This window comes from Panthera uncia, chromosome D4 (assembly GCF_023721935.1).
Source record: "Panthera uncia isolate 11264 chromosome D4, Puncia_PCG_1.0, whole genome shotgun sequence".
Lineage (NCBI taxonomy): Eukaryota > Metazoa > Chordata > Mammalia > Carnivora > Felidae > Panthera > Panthera uncia.
In genome coordinates, this window is record NC_064807.1 from 79,992,019 (window position 1) to 80,016,746 (window position 24,728).

General features: G+C 37.3%; 2 protein-coding genes across 5 annotated transcripts in view; both read left to right on the forward strand.

Annotated features, from left to right (window-relative positions):
• Nucleotides 1-24,728, forward strand: part of RABGAP1 (RAB GTPase activating protein 1) — a 177,520-nt gene that overhangs the window by 96,595 nt on the left and 56,197 nt on the right. The gene's annotated exons all lie outside the window — the stretch shown is intronic.
• GPR21 (G protein-coupled receptor 21) lies at nucleotides 3,126-16,940 on the forward strand. Its single transcript, XM_049628617.1, has one exon. The coding sequence runs from the start codon at nucleotides 7,232-7,234 to the stop codon at nucleotides 8,279-8,281; it is 1,050 nt and encodes a 349-aa protein (XP_049484574.1). The 5' UTR covers nucleotides 3,126-7,231; the 3' UTR covers nucleotides 8,282-16,940.

Sequence of the window (24,728 nt, forward strand, 5' to 3'; positions counted from 1 at the left end):
GTGCTCCCACATAGCAGTTGCTGTAGTAGGTCTGCTATAGACTGAATGTATCCCCCTAAATTTCGTGTGTTGAACTCATAACCCTTACAATGTAATGGTATTTGGAGGTGGGCCTTTGGGAGATAACTAGGTCAAAAGAGAGCAGCTCTCATGAATGAGATTAGTATCTTTATCAAAATGACCCCAGTTAGCTCCCTTGCCCCTTCTGCTTTATAAGGACATAGTGAAGATGACCGTGGATCCTGATGGGATGCCAAATCTGCCAACACCTTGATTTTGAACTTCCTAGTCTCCAGAACTGTGCTAAATTTCTGTTGTTTATAAGTTATTCAGTCTGGTATTTTTGCTATAGCAACCTGAATGGACTAAGATACATTTTCTTCAAATTGGTATTTATGAAAATAATTTCAGGTCTCTATATCCTATCTCTGTAATATCATGTCTCCTGTAGTGAGTTTCTGTAAGTCATATCTGCCCAGGGAGTTCTAAAGGTTTCCTGAATTATAAGACTGGAAACATAATAGGCTTGATCATATTAAAATACCTGATTTTTGATAATTTTTGATCTACATATAGGCAATTTTATATGCATCGACCTAATAAATAGGTGAATTAAACTGTTACCATACTAGGGCTTTACTTGAAAGATCTTCATTCAGAATTGCCTATTGTCTTATTAGGCATTTGTTGTTTAGTCAGCCATAAATACCTTTGAAAGCCTGCTTGATGTCAGCCTTGTGCTAGGCTTCATGGATATGCCAAAAATAAAATATACCTGCTCCCTGTTTGGGAAAGACTATGGTTTAATGAAGGAAACAAACAATTAACTAACCAATTACAGTAAAGTTGTATGAGAGTTACAGAAGAGAAAATACATATTGTGGTGTGGCACATGACAAGGACTTCTCATCTAAGGATTTGAAAAGGTCTCTTGTTCAGAAATTACCAAAGAAGGGGATTGTTGGGCTGGGATAGGGTGCTTCATGGCACGTGTGATGTTAAAAATCAGTGGGAAAGCATGTGCCCAGGGGTGTGAGAGAGCTTGGCAATTTCATAGAGTGTGAAAGGAAATAAGGCCAGAAAACATAGGTAGGGGCCAGATCTTCGAAAGCTTAAATAAGTCATATTTGAGATTTCTGGCAATAGAAAGTCATTGAAGCATTTTAAGCAGACAAATCATATTCACATTTAGAAGGCAGTATGCAAAGTGGATTGGAGTATATGTCTGAAGCCAAATTGTCTTGATTCAAATCCCAGTTATACTATATTTAAGCCATTGACATTGGGCAGTTTAACATTAGACTTGTGTTTCCTTATCTGTAAAATGAGAGGATAATTGTACCTTATTTGTAGAGTTGTTAGAATGAACTTAGACAAAACATTAGGTACAATTTATAACCCATAGTAAGTATAAATTATTGCTTAGTTACTGCTGTTATTTGTGTTACTATTATAGAATGGTCATTCCAGTTACTTGAATTAGAATGGAGTAAGACTAATTGAAGCAAAACCTGTTAGTGAGTTAGGCAAGAGATGATCGTGACTTGGATCAGAGCAGTGGCAGAAGGGATAAAGAAAGATATTATTTGAGAAGTTTCAGAGATAATAGAATCTTTGGAACTTAGTGATTGACTGAATATAGGAGATGAGAGGAGTAAAAGAAGAGTCAAAGGCCCTCAAATTTGTTCTGGAATGACATTGGTACATACATACCCACATTAGCTGCACTAAAATAATATGTTAATTAAATAAATCCACATTTAAACCTCATTTTTACCTAATAATAAGTAATGCCCAGAAGTGAATCTTACAGATTAGGGGAACTGAGATTGATCCTTTCTCATCTGTAATCATTAAGCCACTGAATAGGTTGAGAGAAGTATAAATATAATTTGGACAGTTTTTGTTTTGTTTCATCTTTCTGTCTTATTTCTTTTTTAGTTCTCTTTGTTGTTTTAATTATTTAGTATTAGGTTGAACCATACAGAAGTTACCAGTTTTACAGATCAGAAAATCTTTAACCAGAAATGAAATGGTTAAATGTTGGCCATCTTTACATGGTTCATCCAGTTATATTCTCATTCTGTAGGATTTTTTTTTTTTTTTTTTTTTTTGGAGACAGAGACAAGCCAGGGAGAGGGGCAAAAAGAGAGAGAGAGGATCTTAAGCAGGCTCCACAGTCAACACAAAGCCTTATGCAGGGCTCAATCCCATGACCCTGGGATCATGACCTGAGCCAAAATCAAGAGTCAGATGCTTAACCAACTGAGCCACCCAGGTGCCCCTAATCGGGGCTCCAAGGGTCCATTTTGAGTTGAATTGACCATTAAAGACTGGAAGAAAATTGATGTGATGGCATAAGGACAGGTGGAACTGAACCCCATGAAGTAGGTGACTTAAACTTGGCATCATCCATTCAATGTGGCTCTGGGAGGACATCTTGTGGCCAGAGTTTTTGTTAACTTTACCAAAACGGACATGTTATATATTATTTTGGCTGTTTTTTTTGAAAACCTAATTATAAAACTAGTGCAATTGGCCCTTGACCAATGTGTGAGTTAGAGGGCATGAGCCACCGACACATTTGAAAAACCATAACTTTGGACTTCCCCAAAACTTAACTACTAATAGCCTACTGTGGACTGGAGGCCTTACCAATAGCATAAACAGTTGATTAGCACATGTTTTATATGTGTATTAAATACTGCATTCTTATAATAAAGTAAGCTAGAGAAAAGGAAATGTTATTTAAATCATAAGGAAGTGAAAATACATTTATAGTACTATACCGTATTTATTGAAAAAAATCCACTTATAAGTGGATCCATGCAGTTTAAACCCATGTTGTTCAAGGGTCAACTCTACAAAGAAATTAGGAAATCCAGAAAATACAGAAAAACGTAAAGAAAATTAAAAATCATTTTTAATCCCACCTACCATCCACTGAAAAGTAGAGTTGATTTCCAGTGTTTCCTTCCAATCATTCATATATATATATATATATATATATATACAGAATGATATATATATATATATACACACACACACACATATACACACACACACCATATATATACACACACACACACATATACACACACACACTATATATATATATATATATATATATATATATATACACATATATATACACACACATACACACACACAAAGAAATGCTATTTTTTAAAAAAATTGTATCTATATCTATACACATATATACATACATAAGAGACTGCATTATTTTAAAAAAGAAATGTATAACGGATGGAGCTAGTATGCTGAACGAAATAAGAGAACCATATGATTTCACTCGTATGTGGAATTTAAGAAACAAAATAAACAAGCAAACCAAGAAACAGGCCTCTTAGCTATAAACAACTAAGTGATGATTACCAGAGGGGAGGTAGGTGGGGCATGGGTTAAATAGGTGATAAACACCAGATGTTGTATGGAAATGTTGAATCACAGTATTGTACACCTGAAACTACTATTACACTGTAAATTAACTGGAATTTAAATTAAAACTTAAAAAGGAAATATATATATAGATTTTTTTTGAAGAAAGTATTTTTCTTTGATCTGAAACAAAACATTTGACTCTTGATTGATTTGATAAAGTGTGGCTCTCAGGCTTTTTTTTTTTTTTTTTTTTTTGAGTTTCCTATATGAATATTTTGATTATAGCCCCAAGAGAAATTTTACTAAAACAGAAATGAAGTTGGAAGAACTATTATTATGCTAGTGATAGTAATGTAATAGCTTGTATTTTTTATTACATTTTTAATTCTTTAAAGTAATCAGCCAACACAGTGTCTTTTTTATCACCATAATTGTCTAGTTTTATACATGAGACACCTGAGATGAAGAGAGAATAAGTTACATGACAGAATTCACAAGTAGTTAGAAAAGTTTATACTACTGACTTTGAATGCTTTTTTTATTTATTGAAATATAACTCAGAAATCTTTCCTTTTTTCATTCAATATTAAGCACTCAAACAATGAGACTTCAAAAATAAAGTCTGTGGTAAATGTATAGAATAGTGAATAACCTGGTTTGTCTGGAAGGCAAGGTATTGGGGAGGGGGGTGGAATAGTGAGATCAGATTGGAAAGGCAGTAGGGAGCCATTGACTCTTCTTAAACTTTGGATACCATAATAAAGCAAATGCTATTGGATATTTAGGCAGAAATGAATGGATCAGAAAAATGAACAAGACTAGAAGCCCAGACAATATTTAATGATGGCCTAAAGTATTAAAAACTGAATTAAGAGCCACCATAGAAATAGATTCCCGGGAACCTGGTGAGGGGGAGAGAGTGGTCAAAATGATTCCTAGGTTTCATAACTGAGTGCCTGAGAAAAAAGAATGTTGGAAAAAAAAACAAAACAGGGTGATTTGTTGAGGAAAATGATTTTAATTTTGGACATGCTGTGGTTGAAGTCTACAGGATGTCCAGGTGGAAGATGTATATATAGTGTAGCAGGCAAATTAGAAATGGAAAAGAATGCTCAGGAGTGAAGTCAGGACTGGAAACATATAGGCAGAGAAATCATTAGTGTAGAGGGAATAATTGATGCCATATCACCATTCTATCTTTTCAGATACTTTCACTGCCTTGCATATGTATAGTCTTAATGCATTTGAGGAATGTGTGACAACAAAGTATCCAAGTGACTGTTGTGGGCCTCAGACCTGGGCATTCACAATAAGAGAATCCCTTTAGGTATCAGAGGACCCCATCCTCAAGCAGTACAACATGGTTGGCAGAAAAGCACAGACTACTTAGGAAGGATATTTTAATTGAGAAGAAAAAGAGTAAAGTTATATACTCTCTATATGCTAAGTATTGATAAGCCCTTTGTATGTATACGCTGTCGCCTTTATTTTGCAACAACTCTGTAAAGTAGGAAGTACCTTATTTTTATAAATGATGAAACTTGAGTGTAAAAGAGGCTAAGTAATATAAGAGCAAGGATTTGAATCAGATGGGTGTTCAGTGCCACAGGGTTTTTTCTATATGCCACACTTTGCTATGTTCTCCAGTAAGACCTGTCAAATATATCTCTCAAGCTTATGTGCAATACGTTCTTCAGTTTCTTGCCTTCATGTAATAAGCACAGTGCTTTTGATCTTAAAATATAATTAATTCAGTTCTGATCATGAGTGGCTGTTTACTTTCAATGAGAAAGCACATATGTAAAGCAAAAGTTAAAATTGGATCAGATAATGTGTATCTCTGTCCAGGTGTGCCGACTTTATAGAATACCTAGAAATGCCAACATTAGTTTATTTTCTTTTACTCTATTGGGTATGTGGAACTTTATTTAGAAGAATAAATTGAGAGTCCAAAGACACCTGGAGGAAAAAATACTAAAAAACACATTTCTAATTAGCTGAAAATTGTCACTACCAGAAGAGCCACGATGTAACTCCAACTTGCATTGTTTTAAGTAAGCACAAACAAGATTGTGTAATCTAAGATACATAAGCTAATTTGTACTGTGCATTTTACAGTTTTAAAGCCTGAGTGGAAATGGGTATATTTACTTGTCCATCATTTGTTTGTATATTTGTGTACCTGCTTTTCAGTAAACTAGAAGCAAGAAATGGTATCTCAAAACTGTGGAGGAGTATTGAATACAGAAACAACATGATTGTGTGCTGTTTCTTCAGTATTCAAAATGAGTGAAGTTTTCTTTATTTTCTCTCTTGAAAAACTGATTGTTTGCTTTGTTATTTTTGTCATCTATCTTAAAATTGGCCAGTATCCAGTGAATTGTGAGAGAAAATGCTAAATATTTAGCCTTCTAGCTAGAACTTCTTGTGCTGCTAAATTATGATTTCTCAGTTGCCCCGCACTGTTAGCACACTTTCATTCTTTAACATTGCTCTTTGTTCCTGAGGAAAATGCTATAAGAAAATAGGAATTTCCTCTCACCATTACGCCTCTGGCAGTGTGTTTCCATCTAATTCCTGGCTGGCACTCTGTCCAGGTTACAACCCCTTCTCATTACTAGCAGAGTCTAAATTCTGCTCATCTACTAAAAGGGGGATTCCAGACAGACGAGGAAACAGCTTTCAAACACTGCACTGCAGGCATATTAAGTTATTCCCCCAATGTGCAGTCGGGAAATCAGGGACCACTTCTCTGGCGATGAATTCTAATGAGCTGCTAAAGATGCCGAAGGGTGTGTGCACACAGACGTTTTCTTTCCCCTCCCCCCTTCTTCCTTTTCCCAAGCCCCCTCTTCTCCCCGTTTCCCCTCCTCCTCCTCCTCCTTTATCCCCTCCCTCTGTGTCTCAGTTCTGCAGTAAACGGGCTGAGGCACATTCCTGCACTGCAAGGCTTTCTCTTAAGGATGTTTTGTGGCTTTTGTTTGGATTGCAGCATGCAGAATTACAGGTAACACTTTGAAATTGAGCTAGACAGATAAATTCTGTTGAAATGTTTTCGAAGAGGTGAAATAATTACATTGGAATCAGTGAAGAAAACGAGCTAATTCTGTTAGTGGTAGTTATAGTAAGATATTTTCAGAAATGCCATAAGCAGATTCTTTTTCTCCCCCGAAAGGCTCAAATGAGAGGAAATGGGATTAGATTGATCTGGCTTGTGATGGATTTTGTTTTATGTTGATCATGAAACTTGCTGTTGTTTCTCTTCCTCTGTAAAGTAAGGACCAGTTATGTGGGGTGCTGCTGAGAGTAGCCATGAATAGTTGTACCGGGTGGGGTGGGATGGAGTGGGAGGGTTGATACTAGCCTGAGCTAGCCAGGTTCTTTGATTAGGGCATTGGATGCAAAATGTAAAATGCTCTCTCCTTTTCTTCTATCAGCTGTTCAGAGGAGACTCATTACAACTCTTGCTGAAGCTCCTAATCTTCCTCCCTTCTCTTCTGCCCCTAACCCCTACCCTCATTGGCCTGAAGACAATGTACCCAGAGTTTGCCTTACTCCCCTGGCGCTATGTGTATGGTAAACCTGGTACTATGGCCACATCTGGGACTGGCCAGACAACTGCTGCCGGTTCTCCCTATTCCAAGAAGGATTTAAAGGGGAATTACACTGCAGGCAATGCACCAGAGCAGCATCAGGAGCTTGGGGACTAAGGCTCCTCTGGCATTATTACAGACACACAGAGCTGACCGCAATGACAGCAGCTGCTCCTTTGAACTGTTGGCAGCAGCCAAGCGGCAGCATGAAGTGAGAGATCACTCCTGAGCTCAAGATGAACTCTACCTTGGATGGTAATCAGAGCAGCCGCCCTTTTTGCCTCTTGACATTTGGCTATTTGGAAACTGTCAATTTTTGCCTTTTGGAAGTATTGATTATTGTCTTTCTCACCGTATTGATTATTTCTGGCAACATCATTGTGATTTTTGTATTTCACTGTGCACCTTTGTTGAACCACCATACTACAAGTTATTTTATTCAGACTATGGCATATGCTGACCTCTTGGTTGGGGTAAGCTGCTTGGTCCCTTCTTTATCACTCCTCCACTACCCCCTCCCAGTAGAGGAGTCTTTGACTTGCCAAGTATTTGGTTTTGTAGTATCAGTTCTGAAGAGTGTCTCCATGGCCTCTCTGGCCTGTATCAGCATCGATAGATATATTGCCATCACTAAACCTTTAACCTATAATACTCTGGTTACACCTTGGAGACTACGCCTGTGTATTTTCCTAATTTGGCTATATTCCACCCTGGTCTTCCTGCCTTCCTTTTTCCACTGGGGCAAACCTGGATATCATGGAGATGTGTTTCAGTGGTGTGCAGAGTCCTGGCACACCGACCCCTACTTCACCCTGTTCATCGTGATGATGTTATATGCCCCGGCAGCCCTCATTGTGTGCTTCACCTATTTCAACATCTTCCGCATCTGCCAACAGCACACAAAGGAAATCAGCGAAAGGCAAGCCCGCTTCAGCAACCAGAGTGGGGAGACTGGGGAGGTGCAGAGCTGTTCCGATAAGCGCTATGCCATGGTCCTGTTCCGAATTACTAGTGTATTTTACATCCTCTGGTTGCCATACATCATCTACTTCTTATTGGAGAGCTCCACTGGCCACAGCAACCGCTTCGCATCCTTCTTGACCACCTGGCTTGCTATTAGTAACAGTTTCTGTAACTGTGTCATTTATAGTCTCTCCAACAGTGTCTTCCAAAGGGGACTAAAGCGCCTCTCAGGGGCCATGTGTACTTCTTGTGCAAGTCAGACCATAGCTAAGGACCCTTACACAGTTAGGAGCAAAGACCCCCTTAACGGATGCCATATCTGAAGTGATTCAGATATTGGATCACTGTGTGTGTGTGTGTGTGTGTGTGTGTGTGTGTGTGTGTTTCCTTTTTATCTCTTTGTATCCCTAGCTTACTAGGAGATCTGGGACAAAATAATTCAACTCTAAGCAGTAGCAAACAAATGATCCATTGAACATACCTTCTAAGTTTGCAGAAATTATTTTCTAAAAAGTGCTTTGAATCGGAGAATCAGGATCATGAAGATAAATTGCTCTTGGTTCCAGTTTTTGTAATGTCATGGAAATGATGACATTTTGAAGATTTAAAATAAATAAAACCATATCTAACACCTCTCTTCAGCTGGCATGACTGAACCTGGGTGTGAAAAGCGTCAGCATTTTTAAAAAGTCATTTTCCTGTCGCTTTTCTAGGCTCTTTCTGTTTGGGCTTCATGTGCAATTGAATTCTTTTAAGGGGAATATTAAAAAATAGTGATGAATTAACAGGATTTAAATTTTGCTTTATATATGCCAAAGTAGAACTACACTGCAGATTTCAGCACTGTCGTTTAGAAAGCCAAATGTTTTATGTTTTAGGTCTTCTCTTGAGAGAATTCTCAATACATATTGTTGAATAACATGAACACCTAAGCGTTAATTTTAGAATTTTGCAGTGCACCATGAGTGAAGCAAAAAGGCAGTCAAATCATACAATTTAGGAAAAATTGAGCTACTTTCTGTGGCATGCTTCATGGGGATCTAAAGAAATGTGTGCATGGAAAGTGATTGCGCTGTAGTGTTTTTGCCCATGCCTTTGTGTGTGTGTGTATTGAAAATGTTTGAATTTAGATTTCTCTTTACAGCAAAGTGTATTTTAATAAGCTGAAAAACAAATGATAGGTTAATGGCTGCCATTTTTATAATGGTGAAAATATATAGAAATGAATCTTCAGTCTTCTTTTTTTTTTAATCCACAAACTTTGATATGTCAGAATATCTGGGAGAAAAAGATGTCCTAATAAGCAACTGAGTCAGAAAATATACTGTATATTTAACTAGTTCCTTTTTTAAATAGAAGGGGATTGAGATGTTCTCTTTGTGGTTAAATGGAATCAACAAAGTAGCATCTAATCTTTTTAAAAGCTTTTTTTTGGTGTTAAGAAATGCACATTTGAATGTGAGAAGGAGAAATTCAGATTAAGTCTCTTTTATTGCTCTTCTCTTTCTGGACAAAAAAATCCTTTGATGTAACAGTTCTTTACTTAGTCTTTTTTTTTTTTTTTAAAGCCAAAGTACTAGCAAAATCTATAGGATTTTTATTATTTATTCTGTAGAATTATTGAAAGTGCTGTGTATTGTATGTACTGGTGATGTTTTGTTCTTCAAGTGATTATCTTTAGAACAAGAAGTTTATTTTTCTAAAAGGAGAGAAGGATTTCCCAGCAGCTCCAGGCATGAGAGTATTTCCTCTGCTTTTCTACTGGTTTTAATGTTTTGGAAGTCTTCAGGGGGCTTATGTGATCTCTGCCTTTGGCTAGATGTTATAATCTGAATACAACAATGGTATTCAGTGAGATGGAAGAAACCCAAGGGAAATGGGTAAAGTGGAGTTTTGAATCCAACAAAGGATGCAGATATTTATAAAACAGGCAAATAGGCTTTGGTTTTCTGTCATGATATTAGAAAACCTACTACCCCTTTTAATATAAAGGGCAGCATTCTTAACGATTTTAGGTCTTAGATTTTAACTTCAAATGTGTGCTCTACTTTAAACTTTTTTATTTTAAGTGAATAAGTATTACATAAACATTTAAATTTCAGATTCTGAATTCTTCCCAAAAGCTTGCTTGCTCTTTATATTTAGTACTAAAAAACTTGATTCTAAGCTGTTTCAGTATTTAGAACTCATGTTGAAATTGCAAGTTATATTATCAGTGGCTCTGTTAAATTGCCATTTGAATTGAAAAACCTTTTCTCTTGGATTTTGAGAAATGGTTATGCATATTTCTCCTTTATTTACATGGCCACAAATCTAAAGAAAAACAGAGTTTCCTTTTTCTTCATGCATGTTGGAGAAAGTAACCTGTTCAGATTTGCAGTTTGCTTGTGAGTTTTAGTTTAGCAAAGATGAGAATCTTAAAGATTAATTTTTATAAAAAACTGATGTTAAATCGGTGGAGTTTTGCTTTTGGGGGATGCTGAGCCCTTTTAATTTTTTCCTGCAGTAGCATTCCATCTTGTGAGAAAGAGAAAACTCTTTGAGAAAGATCTTATGGAAATTTTATGGAAAGAGCCACTGGAAGTGGCTAATCAAGCTGATCTTTTTTTTTAATTTTTTAATTTATTTTTTTTTAATTTACATCCAAATTAGTTAGCATATAGTGCAACAATGATTTCAGGCGTAGATTCCTTAGTGCCCCTTACCTGTTTAGCCCATCCTCCCTCCCACAACCCCTCCAGTAACCCTCAGTTTGTTCTCCATATTTATGAGTCTTTTCTGTTTTGCCCCCCTCCCAGTTTTTATATTATTTTTGCTTCCCTTCCCTTATGTTCATCTGTTTTGTCTCTTAAAGTCCTCATATGAGTGAAGTCATATGGTATTTGTCTTTCTCTGAGTAATTTCATCAAGCTGATCTTTTAATGACTCAAAAGACACCTCTTTTAATAAGAGCTTTTTTGTTAACAGATTTTTACATTTTTATCCTGGTACCAAATTTAGATGTTATTAGAAATACTTTTTTCACATAAGAATCTCTGTCAACATCTCAGCCTAAAACTAGAGACTCCATACACTAATTTTAAAGAAAAATCCCCCCGTTCCCCCACTGGTAAACTTGCTTAATACCAGATGTCTTTCCAGTTTATCTGTCTTCATTGGACTGTATAAAGTCTACGTTTTCTTCCAGTTACCAGTTCTTTTCTCACATTCATTGATTGTCTATACTGCCTTTTAATTTTTATTTTCTTGTGTGTGTGCATGTTAGGGGAGAACGGGGTGAGCCTGGATGTCAGCAGTCAATCTTTAGTGGCTAGGGGCATTTTCTATGTGATACATGTGGACAGTTCATATTAAAGTAACCTTTTCATCTTGGCATACTTAGTGCAACATTTGATGACGTTTGGTTTAAATACCAATCTTGCTAGTTCAGAATGAAAAAAAGTATATTTTTAGATTCAATTACCTTGGGCTTTGGCAAGACAGTGCATTTAACTATATATGGTATGTGACTGATATCAGAGGAAGCACAAGCTTTTGGTAATTGTGTTGAAATTATTTCATAGTAAATGTTCAGATAAGACAATACTAATTGTTACATTTGTAAATTAGTTATACGTTTTTATACAGTGATTTCAGAGAAGATGTTTTTTTTTTCCTCTTAGAGCAGAAAAGCAGCTGCAAAAGGACAAGTGGTCTACTTTAATGAAAGAACTGTCTTACACCAGAAAGGGTATTTGAATTTTTCATGGATCTGTTGACTCCCAAATTCCATTTTGTAAAGGGTTTTCCTTAAGCTTTATTGCTGGATGAATTTCTTTTTGAGCCTTTTCTAATGGCTTTTCCTTTTTACTTGAATAATGGTCTCAGTATTTTAAGGATTGGGAAAACTTGAATTTTTATACTATAAATGCATTGTCCACTCACTCTTTGAACTTGAAAATGAAGCAACAGGGTTACAAGTTCCCAGACAGTGGAGTGGTTTCTGGGAGAGTTTCCTCAGCCTTTCAGGTTTGATTGAAAAATCTGCACAGTGGCTTTGTAGGAAATGTTTTAATTTTGCTATGTGTTTTTGTATCATAGAAGACTTGTGAAATAAATTATTGGCAAACCAGAATTTTTTGTTATATGAGCACATTGTGGGAAGATTAAAGTGGGAGAAATGTGGCATTTACGATTTTTTTAAGTCTTCACAAATTGTTCTCTGTGTTGTTTTGCATAATTTTTCTATTTCAGGTTGAAGGAAAACTAACTATTTTATATTAAGTGTACATATTAATATATTTTACATGCCCTGGCATTATTCTAGACATTTCTTATAGCTGAAAATGAGTCATTTGGCTTTTCTTCAAAATTTGGGTGACAAGGGCACCATGATATGATTAAATTGAACTTTGAATTGAGAAAAAATCCAGGTTTCTGTTACAAATTAACTAGTTTTATAAGTGCAAGTCACTTCTCCAAGCACTTAATTTCTTCTATAAAAGGAGATAATAATCCCCTTATCCCTCATAGGGTTACTTTGGCAATTGAATTAGATAATGGATGTAAAAGTACTTTGTAATATGTAAAGTGCTTTGCAATAAAAATGAGTACTATTATTTGTATCTGCCATGGTTTCACATCTGAGGAAGTCACACATAATGGAATGGTGTCCCCCTACATTAAGGTCTTAGAAGCTCAGTGCTGGGTGACTATTCCTATGCTAGTTAGCAATCCCAAATTTGAGAAGAGAGGCATGATAAATCCTCGCCGTTCTAAAATGACAGTAGTGTTAAATTCATAAAACTGTTTTCATTTACTTCCTTTACTTGTCTGTAAAGTCTCTAAAGGCAGGGACAGTGTCTCTTCATATCTTCATCCCCAAAATCTAACATGGGAGCTGGCTCAGAGCAGAAGTTTTATAGTAAACTTTACAAAATTAATGAATGATTCTTTCTAATCATTAGTTCTAGTCATTATACAGCAGTAATGTTCAAAAGGAGGTCCAGAGCCCACAAGCACTTGTGTTTGCTCAAGGCTGTTCTAGACTGTAAATGACAAAAGATAGCTTTTTAATACCAAGAGACTAGTGTCGGAGTATATGTGCGCTGTATGGCAGGTAACTTTACACCTGGAAACCTGGTAGCCTTGACCCAGGGAACTTCAGACACTGCTGTCAAACTGCCAGTTTCTCACAGCATGGATAAGAAACAGGTATTTGGATCACATCACCTTCTTGGCTCTGAATGCAGATAAGGTAGGCTGTAAAAATCTGTCACAAGAAAAGAGGAAGTATATAGACTATCTTGGTGAAAGAAGCTATTCTGTGGTTTTGCTTTGTCTCTCAGTCTTTACCAGTTTTTTAGTTTTGTCTTCCTTTCTTTTCTTAACATGCGTTGGTCATGTATTCAGAGAGATGTGCTTCAGATGACACTGCTGCGGGTTGTGGAAAATTCTATTTGCAATAACAGTGGGTTTAGGGAAAGCTTAAACAATCGGGAAGCCCTTATGCACCAAGCTCCACTCTATACCAGACATTGCAAATAGCTGGCCTCAGAGGGATATAAAGAAGGATCACCGGGGCGCCTGGGTGGCTCAGTTGGTTAAGCGTCCAACTTCTGCTCAGGTCATGATCTCGTGGTTCGTGATTTCGAGCTCCCCGTCGGGCTCTGTGCTGACAGCTCAGAGCCTGGAGCCTGCTTTGGATTCTGTGTCTCCCTCTTTCTCTGTAGCCCTCCCCCTCCACTTGCACTCTGCTTCTCTCTCTCTCTGCCTCTCTCTCTCTCTCTCTCTCTCTCTCTCTCAAAAAAAGAAAAAAGAAAAAAGGATCACATGCTTCCTTTCTTGTAGAACTTTATAGTTTTTAGATATTTCATATGGAAAAATTCTGTGATTATTTGCCTTTCCAAAAACCTCACCAGAGTAACCTTATCTGGAGGAATTTACCAAGACTTTCTGGTGGGACGCTAGGTATACTGTGCTTCTGTTTTGGGGGTGAGTTCGCTTGATACCAGTGTATAAAAATCATTATGTCACTTTATTAGTTTAAAATAAATCCGTGGGGCGCCTGGGTGGCTCAGTCAGTTAAGTGTCTTACTTTGGCTCAGATCATGATCTCATAGTTTGTAGGTTTGAGCCCTGTGTCGGGCATTGTGCTGGATCCTGCTTCGGATTCTGTGTCTCCCTCTCTCTCTGCCCCTCCCCCTGCTCATGCTCTGTCTCTTTATCTCTTTCAAAAATAAACATTAAAAAAAATTTTTTTTAATAACATAAGAAATCTGTAGTGGCAGTAGGGACCAGTTGTTCCCCAATGGTAGATCTTCATGAGAGGCCAAACCATATTCAGTGTGTTGCTTGGTGAAGGTAGAATTTCAGAATGTGGTTTTGTAGTGTGAACATTTATTGGTATCTGATTAAGCCCATCTCCACAATGAGAAAACCTGATCATTAGGATCATAATAAAAGTGGAAAGCATCTCTACTGGCCAACCCACCTTCTCATTGATGTTTAATTGACGTGTTATTTCTTAGGTTTAATTAACTTCTTTTGTACTTGTCAGTTAGTAAAATTGCTTGTAATTTGTAGTAGTCTTACAAGCCTGCTACTCATTCTTTCTTTTTGAGGTGGTTTTATATCACTGGTCTTACCTTTTACCGTACAACATACTGTTTCATGATTTAATATTCAAAGGGTAGCCGGCCATATTACTTTGTCAGTTGTGGGGACCAGCTCATTTTGGTTTTCATGCAGTACCTATATACTGTCCAATTAGAAAAGGAAGATATATGAAAATACTTATAAAAATTAACAGTGTCAGTCAAATAGGATTGAAACATTAAATATACAGAATGTCATATCTAGCAAAGGAGATGGGGAGGGACATTTGGACTATAAAAGATTTTAGTGCTCATTTGGTCTGATTCTCTCTTTTTACAGACAGTAAACCAATCCACTGACCACACATCTATTTATGATAATATCCAGACTTACTTCGAATCCATTGCCTTCTCTTATTACACCATGTTGCTTTTACAGAAGTGTTTGACTTCAATTAGCCAAGCCCTGAATGAGTAAGATTTAAAAAAAATTTTTTTACATGTTTATTTATATTTAAGAGAGAGAGAGAGAGAGAGAGAGAGAGAATGCACAAGTAGGGGAGGGCCAGAGAGTGAGACGGAGATAGAATCTGAAGCAGGCTCTAGGCTCCAAGCTGTCATCACAGAGCCAGATGTGGGGCTCGAACCCAGGGGCTGTGAGATCATGACCAGAGCCAAAGTCGTACACTTAACTGACTGAGCCACCCAGGTACCCCATGAATAAGATTTAAATAGACTAAAATGGTGTGTGTGTCTGTCTATGTGTCTACGTGTGTGTGTGGAATTTTAGGTACTGGACGCATTATGGGCAACAATATAAATGTTAATCAAGGCTTATTATGTTTCAGGAGAATTTTGTAAACTTTGTCTTATTTAATCCTTCCAATACTGCATGAGCTAGTGGCTAGCATTAACCCATCATGTAGATGAGGAAACTGAGATTTAGAGTTGCCAGAATTGTACAGTTAATAAGTAAAAAATCTATTGGAGCACCCAGGTGGCTCATTTGGTTAAGCATCTTACTTCGCTTCGGGTTGTGATCTAATGGTTCGTGAGTTCAAGCCCTGCATTGGGCTATCTGCTATCAGCACAGAGCCTGCTTCAAATCCTCTGTCTCCCTCTCTCTCTGCCCCTCCCCTGATCACTCACACTCTTCCCCCCCGCAAAAATAAATAAACATTAAAAAAAGAAAAGTAAGAAATCTAGGATTCAAAACCAGATCTTTCTGACTCCAAAGCCTATATTCTTACCTCATTTAGTTCTCACAGAAACCTTTCTGGTAGTTCTTTTTTATATCCCTATTTTACAGGTTGAGGAAACTTAGAGAGATGAAGAAAATTTTGTCAGTATATCAGCTGACTCTGAGACTTGAAAACATCACAGACTTTCTGCCAAATACAGCATATTGAGTGTGAATGTTTATTTCTGTTAACTGCACTGAAAAGAATAGCAAGGGTATAATACATGTGGACAGAGAGAAGAGGAGCAGAAATGATGGCAGATAAATGAAGCCAACAAAGGTTTGGAATATAGAAACCTAGTAGGTAAGTGGTAAGTGACTCAGCAGTCAACAAAGCTGAATCCTAAAGTCAAGCTGCCCAGGGGCAAAAAGAAGCAAGCTGATTTCACTGTAGAACCTGGTAAATACTTGATAATTGGATCCCGAGATGCCTCTACAGGCAGAGAATAGTATGAAGCTGAAAAGTGAAGAATTGTTAGGAAGTTTATGTAAGCAACATTTAAATACCCCTCCACACCACCTTGATCACCATCCCAAGCTGCCCCAAGCAGGCAACTGGTTTTTCACCATCCCAGCAGGAAGTGGGAGATTTCCTCTTTGGAGAAGAGGTCAAACCACAGACCTTCTGGATGCCAGACATAGCTGAGGATGGCACTAAGATACCTTTGAAAAGTTGGGTGTCACGAGAAAGTCTGCATATTAAATACTCAGTCTCCTTGTCCCTCTGCACTCCCAGAATGCTCTCAGCCAGCCTTAAATGAGTCTAGTCTGGGGACTGATGTTTGAAGGCTCCCAAACCAGTCACATTACCTGCCCAAAGCACCTTTAAGTTGGCGCTTCTCAGTCAATAAATTCCACCTATGCCTACAGAGCTTCCAAGTAACTTTTTACTCCTCTTTTACTATTAACAATCAGCCAGAGGGGCGCCTGGGTGGCGCAGTCGGTTAAGCGTCCGACTTCAGCCAGGTCACGATCTCGCGGTCTGTGAGTTCGAGCCCCGCGTCAGGCTCTGGGCTGATGGCTCGGAGCCTGGAGCCTGTTTCCGATTCTGTGTCTCCCTCTCTCTCTGCCCCTCCCCCGTTCATGCTCTGTCTCTCTCTGTCCCAAAAATAAATAAAAAACGTTGAAAAAAAAAAAAAATTAAAAAAAACAAACAAACAAAAAAAAACAATCAGCCAGAGATCCTGGTCTTGTGAGAAAGTCATCTCATGTAATACACAGCCCAAAACAAAAGAAATCAGAGGAAATAGAAACAATTCAAGTCACAAAGTGTATTTTCCAAAATATATTTTCAGAGAAGCTTTTGCATCCATTAAAGGAGAATAGGATGCTATAAGAAATGAAAAAAAGTAAGAGTTCTTATAATCAGAGCATAATCAGATATTTTTTAAATCCAAAAAGTTGGAAGATAAAATTGAAGTAGGCTAGATAGTGAAACAAAAGACAATAAAGTTGATAAAAACAAGACAGAGACTCAACAATGGAGGCCCAATATCTAACTCATATGATTTTCAGAAATAGAATAGAGAAAAAAAAATGAGGAAATTCTCAAAGAAATATCAGAAGAAACATATCCAGAACTAAAGGCTATGAGTTTCCATAATGAAAAGGACCAGCTTAGTGTAATAAAAAGATTTTATGATGGCGAATCATAAAATTTTAGGATACTGGGGATAAAGTAGAATCTTGAAAGCTTCTTGGTCTGGAGTAGGGATGGGAAAGTGGGAATTTACTAAACACAGGGATCTGAATAGCACTGGTCTTTCTGGCACATTAAAGCAAGAAGATATAGGGAATAACTTCAGATTTTTGAGAAGTGATTTTTAACCTAGAATTTTATGCTCAAACTTTGATTCAAGTGCAAGGATAAAATAAACCCATTTTGAGATATGCAGGGTCTCAAAAATAGTTATCTGCCTTACATCCCTTCTCAGGAAGTTGCTGAAGGATATGCTTCTCAGTACAAGGGATGAAATTTTAAAAGTGGAAGAGGGGCACCTGGTGGCTCAGTTGGTTTAGCACCTGACTCTAAAATTTTGGCTCAGCTCATGATCTCTTGAATCGTGATATTGAGCCCGTGTCAGGCTCTGCACTGGCAGCGTGGAGTCTGCTTGGGATTCTCTCTCTCTGCCCTGTCTCTGCTTACATGCATGCATTCTCTCTCTCTCTCTCAAAAATAAATAAACTTTTTTTTTTTTTTTTTAAAGTGGAAGCTATGGAACCCAGGAAGCAGGGACTCCCTACACAGGACAGAGGTGAAGAGAATTCCCATGGTGATGGGGAAGGGGAGCCCTAGGGTGTCAGCTGTGCAGCAGACCTAGAAAGCCACTAGTCCAAATTGGAGAAAAGGAAGGAGGGCACTAGGAAGTATGTCTTTTAGGAAAAAACTGAGAGGAATTTCCACTCCTGTCAAGATTTGTAGGGGAAGAACTGGTGATAGATAACATAGAATACTGGAGGAAAGAAACAGCAAGTAGTAACTGCAGAAGAAATGGAAAATTAAAGAACAAAGGGTATTTAGTCATGATACACTCTGTGATTTAGTTAGCAATATTGATTTAACTAAAAATTGTAGCAAAATTACATTGGGAGTCACGATAAGGGGAAGGGAAGTGTGTGTGGTAGGTGGGTGGTGTTGGGGGCTATAACAGACAGAGTATCATCTCCCATACTGAAAGTCTGGAAAAAACAAAAACAAACCAGAAAATAGCAACTTAAGTATTTTATTTAGAAATAGGAAGGAAAAAAAAACTGAAAAGACAAGAAATGGTTGCCTCTGGAGAACGGAGCAGGGTAGGAGGAGTGAGGGGTCTGGGTCTGCTATTTTTCTCTGTAAGCTTTGTCCTGTGACCTTTTCAATGACGTAGATGCGTTATTTTTTACGAAAAGCATGACTACATTTAGGAAAAAAGCAAATAAATTTGACCGGAAAGCATAGGTTTAGAACATACTCCTGAAGTAGAAAATGAGAGCGTACTGGCACTCTCCTACCTCTGGCCCAATACAGAGCAACTTCCTATTCATCATCTCTTTTTATCCTCCTAGGAAGACAGGCAAAGGGGAAATGATTCCTCTTGTACAATTGTGGAAGCCTAGTTTGGGGGCTCTAAGACCTTTTTGATTCCAGTCTCCTACATCACTATGCCTCATTGGTATTTGTTTGGGTCTTTTTAGATTTTTTTAATTTTGGTTTTTACCAAGGGAAGACAGCAGACTGGAAAGCATCTTCTTTGACATCCTGGGAAGGAAATCCTGAAAATAAACAAACGTGTGTGTGTGTGTGTGTGTGTGTGTGTGTGTGTGTGTGATGAGTTTAGGTGTACTGGTGTACAGGCCTGGCAATATGAGATCACGAGAGGAATGCGAAGTGCCATGTGATATTCACAGGTAAAGAGATGTGTGTTAGGTGAATTTCCGTAGAAGGCAGTATATGAGATGGAGCCTGCTCTGAGAAAAGTAGGAATTCTATAATGTTATCTCTGCCCACCCCTTGAATGAAATTTCCATAAAGTATTCAGCCAGACGGAATTAGAGGAGCCCAAAAGATCAATAGACAAAAGACCCTAATAAAGTGACCTACAATTATCAAGCAGTATATGACACAAGAACGCCCTTTGCAAAGTAAAAAGCACATCTTTATGTTAAGTTACCACGATTGTACTCAGCCATCAAAAGGAATGAAATCGTGTCACTTGGAACTATGTGAATGGAGCTACATTTTATTGTGCTAAGTGAAGTTAAGTCAGGGAAAGACAAATACCATATGACTTCATTCATATGTGGAATTTAAGAAACAAAACAGATGATCATAGGGGAAGGGCAGGGGGAAGAGGAGGTTGTTAACTATAAAGAACAAATTGAGGGTTCATGGAGGGAGGTGAGCAGGGGATGGGCTAAATGGGTGACGGGTATTAAGGAGGGCACTTGTTGTAATGAGCACTGGGTGTTATATATAAAATACTACACTATATGTTAACTAGAATTTAAATGAAAATTTAAAAAAAAATTACCATGATTGTAATCACTTAATGAAAGATTTATTGGTTTGTTGCAAAAAGATTGTATTGGCTTTGAACAAAATAGAAGAGTAAGAGTCTTTTCAAAGTAAAACTTTAAATTCTTTGTCAGGGGTGCTTTGGTGAATTAGTTGAGGGTCCGACTCTTGATTTCAGCTAAGGTCGTGATCTCACAGCTCATGAGATCGAGCCCCACATCAGACTCTGCAGTGACAGTGGGAGTCTGCTTGGGATTCTCTCTCTCCCTCTCTCTGCCCCTCCCCTCCCTCAAAATAAATAAATAAACATTTAAAAAATAAATTCTGTGTCTATTGGCTTTTAATAAATACATGTTGATTTAGTAAGACAGTATTTAGGGGAGAAAGCAGAAGTTACAGCATTAAACATCATGATTTATTTCTGAATTTTCCTCCAGAAAGAATGGGGAAACCCCCACTGCCAAAGCCATTTATTTATAGCTAGACCAAAAAAAAATTTTAAAGGCCATTTGTGGGTCTCTGTCTTCATTGGTGTCTGGGGAGCAGAATCTGACTGAAAAATCTGTTTCATTTTTTTAAAAAAAATCTTTGTTTATTGAGGGTGGGGGGAGGGAGGGAGGGAGGACATGCAGGGAGAGGAGAGAAAATCCTAAGCAGGCTCTGTGCTGTCAGCGCAAACTGTGAGATCATGATCTGAACCAAAATCAAGAGTCAGACACTTAACAGACTGAGCCATCCAGGCGCCCCAAAAGTCTTTTTCATTTTTAAAAGTTCTTTTTCTCCATGACATGGTATTTGTAGTAACTGAAACCTTTCCTACTTAGATTATGTTAGCGTCATGTGTTATTAACATCATTGTACTGAGGATGTGTGTTGTAGCCTACAGAGTACTAGAAATGAAGTTAAAACAAAATTTAGATCCTAGTTCTGTCAACTGATTAGGTAATCTTAATTTGTCTGAACTTCAGGAGGATACCCATACTTGAGTAATGATACCAGTATTAAAGGAGTTGGTTTAAGGTCAGATGCATGTTATAATAATGTAAAGCTGTTTACATTATTACTGTGATTACTTTATACTCCCCCCCCCCCCCCCCCAAAGAGGAGAGTAGTGGAAAGAGCATGGATTTTGGAATCTCTGGCCCTTTGTTTTCTACTCTGTAAAATGGGTTTGTGCCCTTCATTACACTTACTGTGAAAATTAGATACTGTCATGTTTTAAGTATATAGAAATGTGCATGGTGGCATCATAGAAACTCAGTAAAAGGTTGCTGCTTTGTCACACAGAGGTCAGAATCTCCCAGTAACCTCCCGGGCCTCCTGTAAAATGGCATATTCTCAGTGGAAAGGCCTTGTGTGAATGTGGAGTGGCTTGGAGCGGCCCACCCTTCTTGCAGGGTTTGTAAACCCCTCAAGTACTGCCATAATGGCTTATTCCATCAGTGCACTCAAGTGCACTCATGTCTTATGTACTTTGTCTTGCTTTTATAGTATGTTCTGCAGGAAGATTACTCCTATATAATTCTCGGACACTGAGGTAAATGTATTTAGATGGACTTCATCAAGGAACAGGTCATTGAGTCTTACAGCAAGAGCTTTAGGAGGTTAGAGGTAGAAAGGAAGTTTGGGACTACAGGGGTGAAGAGGGGTTCCTTTAATTGAAATTTGAAAATAATTTTTATTAGAAAAAGAAAAAAATAATGTCAAGGGATATTTTAAACTTCAAAGGCCTGAATGAAGAGGGATTATTTATACACTTAAGGAATAGAAACTATATAATATATAGTGGTTAAAAGTATGTGTTTGAAAGGCAAGCCAACTTGAGTTTGAATTCTAGCCCTGCCACTTAATAGCTGTTACCTAGGGCAAGGTACATAATCCCTCTTAGTTCCTGTTACCTCAACTATTAAGATTAAATGAGCTAATACATCTGAAGCTCTTGGCACACAATAAGCATTTGATACATGTTAGCAGGTCCTGCTATCTTGGTTGGTATTATACCTATGTGCTGATAAGTTTTAAGTTTTTAGGTTAATAGAAAAAGATCTAGGTAGCTACAAATTTGTACATTAATGATGTAATAAGATAGTTTTCAATATCTAAATATTTTATTTATTGATAATTTTTTCTTAAGATTCATTCTTCAATGGAAAAATTAACATTTTTCTTCTATATCAGGACTCAAGGAAACATCATTTTTGCCTGAAAGCTATATTAAAATATATAACTAAAATAGATACTGAAATCCAGAACATATAGTCTATTTATACAAATGCAGACCTCTTCTAGAATTCTGAATGTAGTTCAGCAGTTCACAGATGGAGATGTTTGTGATCAGTATCATTCAAACACAGATTCTCTTTTAATTGTGTTAACTATCCCAAGACTGGAAACTCCATGGAGTTGTAAAATCATTTTAATATATCGAACCATTTTATAATTGCTATACATTTTTGCTACTCAGTACGCATACTTGATTCTCTGACTTAAGACTTGTTATTTTCAAAAGAAACTAACTTTATTTTTTTAGGTATACTTATTTTGAGAGAGAGAGAGAGAGAGAGAGAGAGAGAGAGAGTGAGTATATCCCGAGCAGGCTCCATGTCATCAGCCTAGAACCCAACGGGGCTTGGTCTCATGAACAGGGAGAACATGACCTGAGCCGAAACCAAGAGTTGGATGCTTAACTGACTGAGCCACCCGGGTGTGCCCAGAAGAAACTAACTTTAAAGTAAACCTGAGTATTTGTTAAGCATTATGAAATATTCCTAAATATTTTCTTAGAAATCATAATTTGTTTATTTGGTTATATAAAATATAGCTTGAGGAATGGGTGTTGATCTTGTGTATATGTGGTGTCTATGAGTGGGTGATTTTGAGAAGATTTTATTCTTAGCATGTAATGCTTTACAAAGTCTTTAAGCAATTAATATAAGTCAAACAATACAATCTGTATTAAGCTGTACTAAGAAGGCATTTGATACATGGTCTTACTTGGTAATACAAATAATATAATTTAAATAAGTATTTGGAAATCATCATAGTTATCAGAAACATGTGTTTGAAACATGACTTTGTATATAATAATTCTGTGACTTCAAATTTAGCTGACTCATAAATTACCTCCCTTACCACCTTTTTAGTCAAAATGACACTTTTTGTGTTCATTTTTGTCAGGTAACAGTTCTTGAGTATTTCCTCTCCATGATGGATTACTGTGCAGAAGAATCAACAATAACAAAGCAGGAAAAGTTTGACAGTGTAGTTAGCATTTATGCCTTATCTATATATGATTTGGGACAGTTTTGCCAAACATTGAATAATTTTCCTGTGGGAAACTTGAGCCCTAAAAGGAAATGAACATAGCTAAAAGACTGCATATCACATGGGACTTAGACTTATTTTTAGAATGGCACTATAATGCCATATTTGGATTGAAACAATCTGATAGCAGTGCATTATTTTATTTAAAACTATCTTTTCTGAAGTCATCTAATTTTCTATCACATTGTATGCTATAGAGTTAGTGTTAGAAGTATATAACTGTTTAGCTGACCAGTGCTAAAGCATGTATTAAAATTAGAAGCACTTGTTTGGCAGGCATTGCCAGAGCCCGCGTTCTGAGTCTGCTCTGTATAATAAAGATTCTGTGGCAGTTCATTGTCATAGTACGTAGTTGTCTTTTTGTTGTGTAGGTTTAGAGTAAGTTGTTTTCTTTATTGGAAGCGAAAAAAGAGAGTAAAGAAAGATTAGTAGCATTGGGCGTTGGTATAGTTATCTGATTGTGGGAGAGCACTTTCCTAAATGAAACAAAAACAAAGAAACCCAAATGGATTTTGCCTCTGAGAAATGATTTTCTTAAAGATAATTAACAAAGGTATTTCATACTGAGCTCTACTGTGTTTTGGTTAGTGTCATTCATAGGCGAAAAGAAGAGAGAAAAGAACAGAACCCTCTTATTGCATCATTTATATTATGTGTCAGTTTTTCTGCTACCTGATTTATCTCCTTTATAATTTGATTTGGTTAAGATAAGTTATAATGTTGGTAATATACAGTGGATTTCTGAATTGTGTACTGTCTAAAATTGCAGATCCCCCACAGGGCACTAAGTCCCAAACAGGAAAATCTGCCAAATACATATTTTGTCCCTTGGCCTCTCTCCCAAGGTTGGAAATAGGCCAACATCATAAATCTCAAGTCTGATGGGAAAGAGCCACCACTGATGTAAAAGGCCTTATGATTAAGATACATCTTGGAATCCACCTAGCATTTAGGGAAAATGCCATTTGTTTGAATAACTTCTTGAAGGGCCACATGTTGAGGTTTTCTTTACTTGGTTTTTATGTATAAGAGCATTATATATTTCTCTGTCTTCATGTTACTAGGGCCTCAGTTATGTCTCTTTTACACTGAGCAGACTTTATCCAAGGAAGCGCTTTCATATGAGTAAAAAGAAAAAGCATATTGGGGCACCTGGGTGGCTCAGCCAGTTAAACGTCTGACTCTTGGTTTCAGCTGAGGTCATGATCTCACAGTTCGTGAGTTTGAGCCCGGCATCGGGCTCTGTGCTGACAGCGCTGAGCCTGCCTGGGATTTTCCCTCTTACTTTCTCTCTGCCACTCCCCTGCTCAAGCTCTTTCTCTCTCTCTCTCTCTCTCTCAAAATAAATGAATAAACATTTAAAAAAACATTTAAAAAAAGAAAAAGCATATTTTCAAAGTCTGTGTCATGTCGTTTTTAGTTAGATAGAAGACAAAAACTTTGTATCATATGTTAAGAACCGTAAATGCCACTCACTACTGATAAGGGAATTTCTTCCAGTTTTCCAGTATATTTATTTGGGTTAATACTGTGGGGCTAAAAAGCCAAAAGAGTTGGGTTCCAGTCCCAGCTCTTCCCCTTTCTAGCCAAATGATTTAACTTCTTTCCTCATTTGTCAAATAGGGAAAATAATGGAA

Excerpts from the sequence above, each read along its gene's own strand:
- GPR21 (XM_049628617.1), top strand. The coding sequence starts at position 7,232 with ATGAACTCTACCTTGGATGGTAATCAGAGCAGCCGCCCTTTTTGCCTC.